This window comes from Sylvia atricapilla, chromosome 9 (assembly GCF_009819655.1).
Source record: "Sylvia atricapilla isolate bSylAtr1 chromosome 9, bSylAtr1.pri, whole genome shotgun sequence".
Taxonomy (NCBI): domain Eukaryota; kingdom Metazoa; phylum Chordata; class Aves; order Passeriformes; family Sylviidae; genus Sylvia; species Sylvia atricapilla.
In genome coordinates, this window is record NC_089148.1 from 27,220,096 (window position 1) to 27,232,273 (window position 12,178).

The window sequence follows — 12,178 nt, forward strand, 5'->3', positions numbered from 1 at the left end:
TCCACATCAAATTTAACTTCCTCTATCAATGCCAAGGTGCTCCACAGCTTAGCCCAAAGACCATTCAGCCTGATTATTTTGATAATAAAAGCCATTATGTGTTGTTAACACACCTGAGAGCCTTCAAGAAGCAACAGGAGTAGTCTGGCTGTTACTTTAATCAGAAAAGAAACTAGGTTAAGAATAACTGTTCTCTTCAAATAAATCTGCTTCATCAAATATACTCCTTGGATCCTTATTCTATTACTTCAAGAATTCCCAAAAGCCACAAGTTAGTGACACTCAAAATACTTTGTTTCATGAACATCCAAATGATTCATTTTTTGCCATTTTGATGCTGTGTCATCACTAATTAGTACAGACAAAAAAAAAATCATAGCACTCCCTGATGCTTTTTCCAAACAAATTTAAAGTCTCCATGTTTTCGACACTCACTGAAGTTAATTCAAATTTATTTTCACCCAGTCAGGAGTCTGTGACCACATTAAAAGGATTGTGGAAAAGATCCAGGAATGTTCCAAATGCTGTATTCACATCCTGCAACTCATCCTCCAAACTGAGAATCTTTCTGCTTTCCAGAGGTACTTATGGGATGGCTTTTCTTCATATCCCTCTTTCTCTGATTGCTTTGGGTTGCTTTAACAGCTACACCTCTACACTGAGATTGTTGTAGGCAATCCCAAACACTTGGGGTCAAATAGTTTAAGAATCATGTAGTGCAATGTATTTTCATCTTCCTAGACAAGAAGGGAAAACGAGGGATTTCTTAACTGGACTGGAAACACACACAAAAGGTGTAAGAAAAAGATACAGAAAAAGATATAGAAAAACACATGGGGTGTCTTTTTCTAAATTACAGAAAACAAATGCATATTGTGGGAAAAGAAGAAAGGGAACGATGCGATACTTAATGCACACACTCACAGAGATCTAAAAACTCGTGTTCCATGCCCTGCTCCAACTCAAAGCAAGGATTTATAACTTGGATCTCCCACACTTCACACTGGATGCCAAGCCATGTGATAGAGCTATTCCCAGACACCCAAGATAGGCCATGAGCAGAAATTCCATCCTTGCCAGAGCCACGGCTGCAAACTGATCAATTTTGACACAGCTTGCACTCTATCTGGTAAAAGATTAACTGACTGAGTTGTCAGAGTCAGGAACCAGGGCAGGGAGAGAGGAGGGGCTTGGAAAGTAAACTCCTGGGGTAAGGCTGCCGCTGAAGGGGGAGAAAACTGCCTGCAGCACCCAGACACTGTTGCAGACATCCTTAAATCCCTGAGGCATCCCAGGCATGGCACCACAGGCAGGCAAACACCAGAGGCCAGGCCAGAAGGGGCTGCAGAGGGACAGAGCAGGCACAGGGAAGCAGAGCTGGAGAAGCTGGAACAAGGCAGTGTGTGCCTGCTGGGAGCCTTGCCCCACTGCAGAGGAGACAAAGAGGGAGGACAGCCCAAGCTCAGAGGTGCAGGTGCTTCAAATCTGCCAGCTGTGAGTGCTGCTCCTAAATGGCACTTCTGCCTGATCAGCAAGTGCAGCTAAAAACCAGACTCAGCCCGAAGTACAACTTATGCATGTGTGTCTGCTCTGTGTATGGATCGTGATAACACGGAGCGTTGAAACATTTATAAACAATTCTAAACAAGAGCTCAGTTCCAAACTCAACAGCCTGGAGTCATTCTCATTTAACACAGAATTTATTATTCATTTTAATGGAAAAATATTCAGTCGCATTCAACCAGACAAAAAAGCCAGCTGCAAGGGCAGCAAGCAGTGAAGAAGACATGCACCAGCAAAGGAGCTGCTGCCAAGCTAATGCCACTACATCCACCATCCTTCCCCCCACTGCCAATTAAAACAGAGAGGTTTTAATTGTTTCTGCAAATGGCCCCACTGGTAGCTGCAAGTCACGGGTGTACAGACGGAAGAAGGATGATGGATCAAACAGCAGCTCTAACTGAGGATGTGAACTGGAGCATACAGGAAGATCACTGACTGCCAGAAAAAAAAAACCTACTCACTGACTATTGATTTTAGTTATTAATGGCAGAGGAATGATATGCTAAACAGTCACTCCATGGTTTGGGTTTTTCTTTTTTCCTAAAGGGAGGCTCTTCTTCGCTCTTAAACATAAAATTAGGAGCAGAGTTGTGGAAAAAAAAAAAATAGAGAAAACTGCACTTCATTTGGAGGCAGCACCAAGCAAATACCCACCCCCAGTCCAACATGCCCCACCCATTTAAAATAAACAATAAAGTTCAGCATCTCTGATTTAATAGGACTAGTATTTTTTAGAAATAGCTGGTTTGTAATATCATTAGTATGAGGAAAACATAACATGCATCCTTTCGTTTTGGCACAAGCTACAAAAAACATTTTCAGCCAGAAATTACTAAACAACATTTTTTTCATCTGCTATCTCTAGGAAAAAAAAGATACTAACAGGCTAATTCTGGAGCTGGACAACCTTTCCCTGCATTTCTTGCATTGCTGTGTTTGAGCTGTGTTCTCACTGCTCTAACACTGGTTTGCCATCAATATCTGTACAGTTGTGTTGTACTGACAAACTCCTACAGCAAAATAATTCCCAAGTGAAGGAGTTATGTACTCACATTTTTCAGCTCATATGCAGGCATCTACCTGCCAGAATTACCTGTGCACTCAGTCAGGCAGCGAACATACAATTTATTTAGCCAAAGCCACCAAAATTACAGAACCTTCCTAGCAAACCGCACAAAAATGTACCTGCAACTACAGAAGTAAAAAAACTACTGCAATAATGTTTTGTAAGAAAACTGTAAATAACAAAATCTAAGGAAATAACAGCAAAAGGAGTTAATTTAACTGACTATTTTAAAAGAATCAGTAACTAGGAATTACTTTCCTTTTTAGTGACAGCTATATTCAAATTTACCTTACCGTCTTCAGGAAGATTTTGCCAGAATCATCTTTCAGCTAGTTTCTAAATATTTCTCAAAGGATCCTTTGTTTCACTTTCACTTACAGTTGATGTTCTTAATTCATGTGACCACATTCAAGAGTCAAACGTGGCTGCATCCACGAAAGCAAGCTTCATAAAAAAATCATGCATTTGTTTGGGTTTGCATTTAACGCTGGACTCGAACACAATCCACACAGGCAGAAAAAGACAATGCTACTCCTAAGTGAGCCACAGATGTGCACACTTTAAGCAGGGTGCCCTGCAGGCCTCACAGGAGCTGCATTCAGCTGACCAGCTACTGCCAGCAGCTATCCCCAACACACAGACTCCACTTGCAGAAATGCCTTTGCCATAGGAACACCTGAATGCAATCACAAGCATCAAGACCAACCAATTAATTTCAGGGATGCTAACTTAAGAGGTGCCAGAGGGTAAAATGATAAAATTAAGCCCCAATCAAACTGACCTGAATGTAAGCAAATACAAATCAAATAGAAGATCTCAAAAATCCTATTATGGCCTTAAAAAATTTAAGGGTTTAATTCAAACTCAAAATGGAGTAGAGATGAAGAGCGGGAAGAAGAGAGCTCCAGTCTCTAGTTACATCTCTGTGATTTGCAGGGTGATGAAATGTTGAAGAGAAAACATTATAAGGAAAAGAAAGTCCAAAAGAAGCAGATGAAAGTAACCTGTGACTTGGAAGACAACCTGCAGCAACCCTCCACAAATAAATACAAGGGGAGAGGAAGAAGAACGCCACAAGAGATAAGGACCAGTATCTACTTCTTGTACAGTGGTGTCAGCTCATTCCTCTCACTGGGTGAGGTCATCTGCAGCTTCAATTCCAGGAAGAAGATGATGGAAATGGAAAAGCACAGTTAGGTCATCATTGCATCTCAGACTGGTTTGGATTAGAGGGGACCTTAAAGCTCATCCAGTTCCACTCCCTGCCATGGGCAGGGACACCTTCCACTGTCCCAGGCTGCTCCAAGCCCCTCCTGGCCTTGGACACTTCCAGGGATGGGGCAGCCACAGCTTCTCTGGGCACCCTGTGCCACAGCCTCAGCAACCTCACGGGGAAGAATTTCTTCCCATCTAACCCTGTCCTCTGTCAGTGTGTGAAACCATCCCCTTGTCCTGTCACTCCAGGCCCCTGTCCAAAGTCCCTCTTCAAAAGACTTTAAGTCACCTTCATCCTTTCCCCCTTCTCCTTCCTCCTCACTCCTTCCAACCAACTCACAGTAAATTTGCCAAGTCATACTCTTTAGAAATACTTTTGATCGCTTAGATGAAAATCCTCCAAGCCACAGAAATTCCACTTCTTTCTTTGAGAGAAATCACTCTCAAAATCCTAATCACCCCGCACTCACCAGCACTGCTGATCAGACCCCTGTCAGATCCTCCTCCACAGAGATCAGGTTTGCAAATGTTACTGTTGTTAGGAGAACCCAGGGCAAAACATGAGACAAAAGTATCTCCCAACGCGGCTTTCCAGACCCAGGTCAGCACCATGGAAAGGGCGAGGCAGGCTGGGGTAACAATGTCCACACGGTGTAACAACAGACTAACCATCATTTAGCATCAGTACTTCAAACAATTTCCTTCCAAAAGTGTATCTAGTAATCTCCTAAATTTATCTTTCATTTGTTTCATCCCTATTATCTAACTTCTGTTTTATTATTTCCCTTCAGACATAAAGCAGCACTCTTCCCCATTCCTCTCTCTCTGTAAAACCCACACGAACGCAAGCAGCTGTGGAATGTGCACAGCACCAATCCCAGGCAAAGATGTACAGAGGGAAAACAGCAAAAACATTTCATTAGAAGAAACATTAAATTCCTGGGGAGCTCAAAATAAGGTCCAGAGGATTCAAAGCAAAAGTCAACAGTGATTCTCCATGTATTAGGGTGAACATGCTGACCTGGAGCAGGGCTGTGCGAAGTGTCCAGCTGTGGGTTTTGTTCTGCTTTGTTTTCTTGACAAACATCCCTGTGTCCAATGTGCTGCGGCCACGTCAAGCCTTCTGATCAAACACTTTCCAGAAACATGATGCCAAGCAAAGGAACAAAGGCTCAAAGGAGCTTCTGGACACACCTTGGTTTAGCCAGTTTTGATTATGGTCAGACATAGGAGAGTGTGCCCAATCCACTTTTTTTTGTCTCAGCTTCCTGGGATGCTATCAGGTGTATGAGAACATTAGGGAGGAATACTGAGAAAGGAATAAGGAAGGGAAAGAAAAGAAAAACCCATCTCACTACACTCAATAGTCAGGAAAGCTGGAGAGACCAAAGCCACGATCACAGCCACACTGTGATGATCACACTGTGTAAAACTTTCCCAGGCAGTAACCAGGTCAAACCAGGTACAGTGCACTCATTTTCTGAACACCAGTTATCATAATTAAGTAGAAGCACAATGGGAATTTCAGTTTCAACTTTGCAGAGCCCTCAGATAGTGGAAAAGGACAGAATAAAACTAAAATGTGTCTTTCTACCTGCTAATCTTGCAATTCTCCCACGGGATTTGAAAATTAAGCTTCCTTTTTTCCTACTTTGTACTTTATCACTAGCTTAAGAAATAATCCTGTGGTCAGAATATAAAGTATATTTTCCCTGTGGTGTGTGAGCTAAATCAAAATCTCACTCTGCCATTGGGAAAATACACTAAACACTGAAAACAAAAATGACACAACTCAAAAAACAGGAAGAACATATTCAATAAGTATTGAGTAAGAACCATTCTATACGTATTTTTCCTGACCACACCTGTAATACCCGTGTCACAGTTTATTGATATATAAAATATTGATAACATAGAATCTGAAGAGACTTTAATAATATATATTTGTAGCCATGTTCAAGACAGTCCACTGAGAAACAACAGAGGTAGAAACTGCTGTTGTAGGGTTCATCTGAACAACCTGACATTCAGTTATTGTAAGTTTTGCCTTTCTTGGCAAAAAGTGAGGATATTTTCATTACATGAGGCTGAGTTTGAGCTGTCAGAGGCCAGTGTGACCCTTTGCTGACAGCCCTGATGTCGGGTAAGCCATGGATGCACCACTGTATTTTATATATTATAAAATACATATAATATATATATTATATATATTATATATATATATATTATATATATTTTATAATAATAAACCCTCCCTCTTCATTTAATTCCTTTCTCCCTCCTACTTTGCAAGGAGTGGAGAAGCAGTAAAGCCACTCAATCCCACACCTCTGCAGAGCTGAAGGGTTTAACCAAATCTCAGCAGATTACAGCCCACTCCAGGATAATTTCCTGCTCCTGAGCAGCTGAGGTGCTGCTGTGGGTGCTGAGGTGCCCGAGTTAAGCAGTTTAATGGTGAGTCATGGCCAGAGGATGAAGGAATTGTCCCGTGGGCAGCTCAGCAGGCAGACACTGAGGTACAAAACCCTCTCTTAAGGACAATAATCTCCTTAGCTGGTATGTCAGGAGCTGAAAAGGGACATGTGAACAAGGCCTGCTGTGTACCACCACCCTTCTGAGGAAATCCCTGCTGCTGGCTGGCACCTGGGGTCAGGAGAATCTTGTGTCCCACCACTGGCTCCTGCAGGGAACAAGCCCTGCAATGCTCTCCCCTTCACACCACAGCAGTCATGCGCTGGGCTTTGAGGTCACAGCACACTCACACCTCCACGTGACCACATTTGGACACCCCAAAATCTGGATTTCATGAGCAAACAGGTACTGATATCCCAGACCTTGCAATATAAAAATGTTTAAGTGCAAAGGAGTCATTTAATGTTTTTACAGCTCACCTTTGAATATTTATAAAATGACTGATGTACGATACTCACAGCTCGAGAAGGGAAGAACTAGTAGATGGATATTCATATTTCATTATCAACATTCATTACCCTCTGTTATCATTAATCTGTCAGTACCTGCTTCTATCAGTTAATTCCTTTGACTCTCCCCAATCTGCACCTTGTTACAATCTAATGTCTCATGTCTGAAAGGACAGGAGAATTTGGCTGCTTGGAACCGGCAGCAAGTAATTTACATTTGGGCTTTGTTAAAATGACAGCGAGCATCATTGAGGCCAAACGTAAAAAGCCAGGCTGGAGGAGGTTATAAAAATTTCAGGTGGCAAGTGTGGCTCCTTTTATCTGACAGTTGTTATTAAGAGGCCATAGGTCTCAGTAACACACCAAATTTAAACACAGGAGACAGAGGTAGAGCTCCACATTACACACAGGGCACCTTTCCTCTACTCGTGTTTTATTCCTACTGATGGGACAGAGCTGAACTGAAGCTGGAAGAGGAGAGTTCCTCCTCCAGCAGCCAAGGCCATCACACCCTGCCCTGCTGGATGCCCCAAAGGCCCTCCTCTGGCATTCCAGCCTCCAGCTGCAGTAGGAAATGCACCTCCATAACCAAATCCTAGGATACTTCGTTTATTCAATTATTGAAGAGGTACTTCACCTGTACCTCTACTTGTATGTATATCTAATCTTAGATAAGGAAGGCACATGGAATGTTTCTCTCAGGGAACATTCCATTTCAATAAAACCAAACACATTTATGTGAAATTCAGAGGAAGAAAGAACCTTGAAAGGTTTAAATCACAACTTCAGCCTGACCTTGCTCTGCACACCTTGGCGTTCAGCACTGAGGACTTTCGGTCTAGAAATCCCATTCTCAGGAATTAACAAGGGCACTAACCACTAGTAAAAATGCACCAGAGTGCTAAATGTACTCACTTCCTTTATCCAGAGCAATTTAGGCGGCTGCATTTCCACAGACATGGCTCCCCCTACATAGTTCAGAACTCTGTGCTGGGTTGCATTGATGCGCTGGATTTGGCTCACTGCACGATGGTCCATCCACATGATCACATTCCTATGGTTCTGTCCTTGGGGGGAAAACAGAAAAAAGAGTTATTTTAACTCTGGTTTAACCCCAGCTCAAGTTACTACCTTGTAAGTTACTAGGCTCTAAACTGCTTCACACTTTCACTTCTGCACCGAAAACTCAAATTCTATTTGTGTTAATAATTCACAGTGGATACCTAAAAATAAAATTTTAGCCCTTTGAGCCAGCTTTAGGACATGCTGAGCACTGAGAATACTGACTGAAACCAGTCAGGCTTGAGAGCATCCAAGAACTGTGAAACACTTTGTTCTCTTGTATTTCATTCATGGAACTCCAACTTCCTGACAAAGTTCACGTATTTAGGTAAAAACATCAAGGAAAATTTTGGTGACCAAAAACTAAAATGTGACAAAATCTGACCAATTATGTTGTGAATTGAAATTAACTCAATTAGCTATAGGGATTCTTTGTCCTCTTCTATAGTTATGAGAAGAACCACCCTAATTCCTTTCCGAAATACTGTTTCGAGGGGCATAATTTGCTGAAATGCTTTTATTTTGGATGTGCAAGGCAAAAAGCATTTGGCAAGTCTGCATCACACACAGATGAGAACAAAAAGGAAAGAACATTTTATCCAAATTAACCTCCAGAGGACCTGCCAGACAGAGAGAACAGCAATCCAGGTGACACTGCAGGTTCCTCTCTGGCTAAGTACACTGCACACTCCACAGCCACTCAAGCATCATCGTGAAAACAGAGTCCAAAACAAGGCAGAAGTGTGAGGCACATCAATACTTCTAAAACAGATTGAAATACAACTCAGAGCTGTGAAACTGCCACCACTGCAAGGCTCTTCACAGCCTTACAGTACTGAGTGAATTCTTGTCTTGTTGTTTAGCACCACCACTGTGTAAACTCAGAGTTCTCGGGGATATCAGAGCACAAAAAATGAGAACTGAATTTGACTCATTAGACCCAAAATAGCCCCAGACATCATTAGGCATTGAAAAGATTATAAGAGGCTCTCAAACCGAAAAATAAATAATCTAAATTTAGAGAAGGACATTTTGGGGGCAAAGCTGGTTTTTTGAAAAGGATAGGAGGAGATGACAATCTGAGAATAGAAAGGGAACATACACAGAATTATGGTTATGTCTCTAACTATTGATACAGCACACACATAATCCTAAGTGGGATTCACTGGGAAAAAGAAGTGCAGCACAGACTTTTTGTGAGTCTTCTGAATCATCTACCCAAAAAATTATAGAACCACTCCCCCTCTAGATTTTTAGAAAAAGGTCACAGACTGTTTCTGAAGTTTAGCACTGTCCTAGACAAAGACAGAACACCAGTGAAATAAAATACACAAACTGAGCTTCTTGCCTGCAGCTCCGTGACAGAGCAAGCAGTTAGACTACACTAACACTGACATTTTTAACATTCCTTTAGCAGTGTGGATGGGCATTTCTACACACTATAAAAGCCATGATCAGTACAGGCTGAAGGAGAAGAAAACATGCCAAATAGAAAAATGAGCACAGATTTCCCTAAGAAACAATTTCTCAGAGCCAAGATGAATGAAAGCCATCATCTTAGGATGCTAAATATTTAACCAAACAGTAAGTAATTCTCATCTCAGATTTAATTTTGCAGCAAAATTAAAGGACTAAAACCAGGGGGAAAAATCCTCTTATAAAAAAGAGTTTGTGTCACCTCCACCTCCAAGTGTCAGCCCCACCACCTGGCATTTGGAGGACATGGAAAGTTCCCTCCCATCAGAGGAAAAACCCACACAGTAACACGTTTTGTGTGGAGCTCTACCTTCAGAGTTGACTGCCAAAGGCTGGAACTGTTTATCCACCACAACAAGGGAACAGGTGGCATCAAACCCAAGCCCTCGGATCTGGCTGGCATCTACTCCACGGACAACTTCCTGAAAATACACAAAACACACAGGGATACAAATACATCCATGCATGTGCAAGTGCCATGTGAACTAGTGAGCACACAAAATGAGTTGCAACTTAGCTCAAATCCTGAAATTTCCTAAATTCAGTGTTCTTTAAAACTTTGACCCATAAATGCATCAAATTACCAGAAGTTCTTTGTGTTTCAAATCTGAATTCAGAGGTCTTTATCCACTGTACTGCATAAAAGCGGGAAGCACAAAAATATCAGTAAATAAAGGTAGCAGAAAACCTGCAGTGTTGATTTTCTCTCTTTTCTAAAGCTTGGAGCTGAGCTGGATGTGAAACATGGACCAGGATTAGGACCAAGTGTTTCCATCAGTTATTTCACTGACTTCCTGCCTGGGGAAGCAACAATCTTCCAGAACGGCTTTGGTAATATCGTGTTTGACTTGCAATACTGAAAGATACTAAAACTAAAGTTGGTCAAAACCTGTAGCTATGATAACATCTCTGCAATGCACACCTTTACTCAGCTACCAAGAGTGTGAATAGCACACTTTCTGGAAGGTTTTCAAAAAAAAAAAAACCCAAACCATTGCCCCAAAATGCCTGAACTTCATGGCTTCCAGCAGCACTGGAAAAAAAAACACAACACCCACAAGGATTAAGTGCCAAATGAGGTTGCAAGACACCTAAAATGTAGCACGGTAATAAATTGCCACTTCTCAGCAACAATAAAAATATCATTATTTTAATTAGTACTATAAGGAAAGACTTTCAGTAGACTTGCACAGTGCCAGTCTCTTATTGGCTCTGTAAAACTGCAGTTTCTCAGACCATTTTATTGCTTAAATATAAGAGATTGCATTTAAAGAGTTCCAGAGCAAGAACAAAGCCACTCAGACAGAGAAAAATCAAATAGGCAGAGGAAGACTTGTGCTGCTTTAATGTCTGTTCTTCCCTATCACTCCTGTCACTCCTTTCTTTTCCTTCCATCCACTCACCTTCTCCATCTCAGGGCATTTCAGCAGAGCCAAGCTCATTAATGTTTGAAAAGGCTGATCAATAACAAGACAATGGGTGAACAGTCCATCTGCAAATTACCAAGCGTATCATGAATATTTAAAAAGCCAACCATAGCACATGCAGCAGGCAGGGGCTGTAGTGAGGAAGATGAAATGGCCTCTGTGTGCGCTGCAAGCAAAGTCTCTAATTTACCTTTATCTCCAGCATGTACAGGCAGAGCCCTGGATCAGAGGGTACAAATTTTCCCCTCTAGTAAAGTCTATTTCAATCTAGTTTTATGCTTGGTACTATCCACAGATATTTATTATTTATTTCAGTCTTACAATACTGGATCCTCATATAATGAGGATAGCAAGTGTTACTTTAGGGGCCATCCACAAACCAGATTACAACTTCTCTAAAATAAATTCTCCTTTATGACTACTTCAGAGCAGCTCAACACACATCTCTAGATGCACTGCCAGGTTCTGAGCAACCTTGACTCCTCCAAGAACTATCTCGTGGGTAGAGCATACAGCAGCTGAACAAAGCTCACAGATGTGAGACCTGAAAGCAGTGGGTAAACCCTCCCTCTGCAAAACAGCACAAAGAAAAGTCTTTCATTCCATTTGCAGTTGTAGCACGAGGGTTTTTTTTTTTTTTCACTCTGGCCTTAACTCCTCACCAGTAAAAGAGACATTTGTGATGCAGCATCAGCCTCAAGGTGCCTTCAATGCACAAGGGCACTCACACAGCACGAACAGACCCCCTCTGCAGAGCGGCCTGCAACACAGACCCTTCATTCTGTCCTTGCCCACCTTTGTGACAGAGCAGCAGGCAGCCCAGATGTCTGCAGAGGACTGCTCATAGTGGTCTGGCCGGGGCTCCCAAACCTGGATGGGCTGTTCTGCGTGGGCCACCACGGTGCCCGCCCCGTCCACCAGAGCCGCGCGAACGCTGGCGGAGCCCACGTCAACCCCAACGTAGAACTGCGCTGCGCTCTGCCCCTCACCGGGCATGTTCAACGGAACCTGCTGAGGGAAAAGGAACAAAAGGGGTTAAAAACAGATAAAACGACTGATGGGAAAAGTGCCAGGAGCTGCTGCCTCCCATCTAGCCAAACATCCCACCTGTGGCGCGATGCTGGTAATTAAAAAGGAACTACGTGACAATCAGGTACACGTTACCCAGAGGGAAAAAAGAATAAATAAAGTTAAGTTTTCAAGAGCTCTTCGCCATCAATTCACACCACTTTAAAGACTCAGAAAATAGTTTTCTGAAAATGTGTTGAGCCATGAGAGCATGGTGTGAAATCTGCCTACTCTGACATCCTACAAGAACAAAGTGAGGTTAAGTTAATTGCTTTAATTATTCACAATGAGTTGCTTATTTCACTATATTAAGTTTAACTATTTGACATTTAATACAGTGACAAATTCACTGTTCCTTATTTCTCACAGTTTGTTCTTAA

The 12,178-nt window shown here is 42.1% G+C and overlaps 1 protein-coding gene across 2 annotated transcripts in view; it reads right to left on the reverse strand.

The window, feature by feature from the left end:
• Window positions 1-11,760, reverse strand: part of FGGY (FGGY carbohydrate kinase domain containing) — a 120,973-nt gene extending 109,213 nt beyond the window's left edge. The window contains exons 1-3 of one of the 2 annotated variants that reach the window (XM_066325408.1): window positions 11,526-11,760; window positions 9,614-9,725; window positions 7,681-7,832 (exon numbers count right to left, since the gene is read on the reverse strand). In XM_066325408.1, coding sequence (XP_066181505.1) covers window positions 7,681-7,832; window positions 9,614-9,725; window positions 11,526-11,726 — 465 coding nt within the window. In that variant the 5' untranslated portion in view covers window positions 11,727-11,760. The remainder of the gene's footprint in view (window positions 1-7,680; window positions 7,833-9,613; window positions 9,726-11,525) is intronic. The other variant, XM_066325409.1, reaches the window with a different exon arrangement.
• Between the last annotated feature and the right edge of the window lie 418 nt (window positions 11,761-12,178).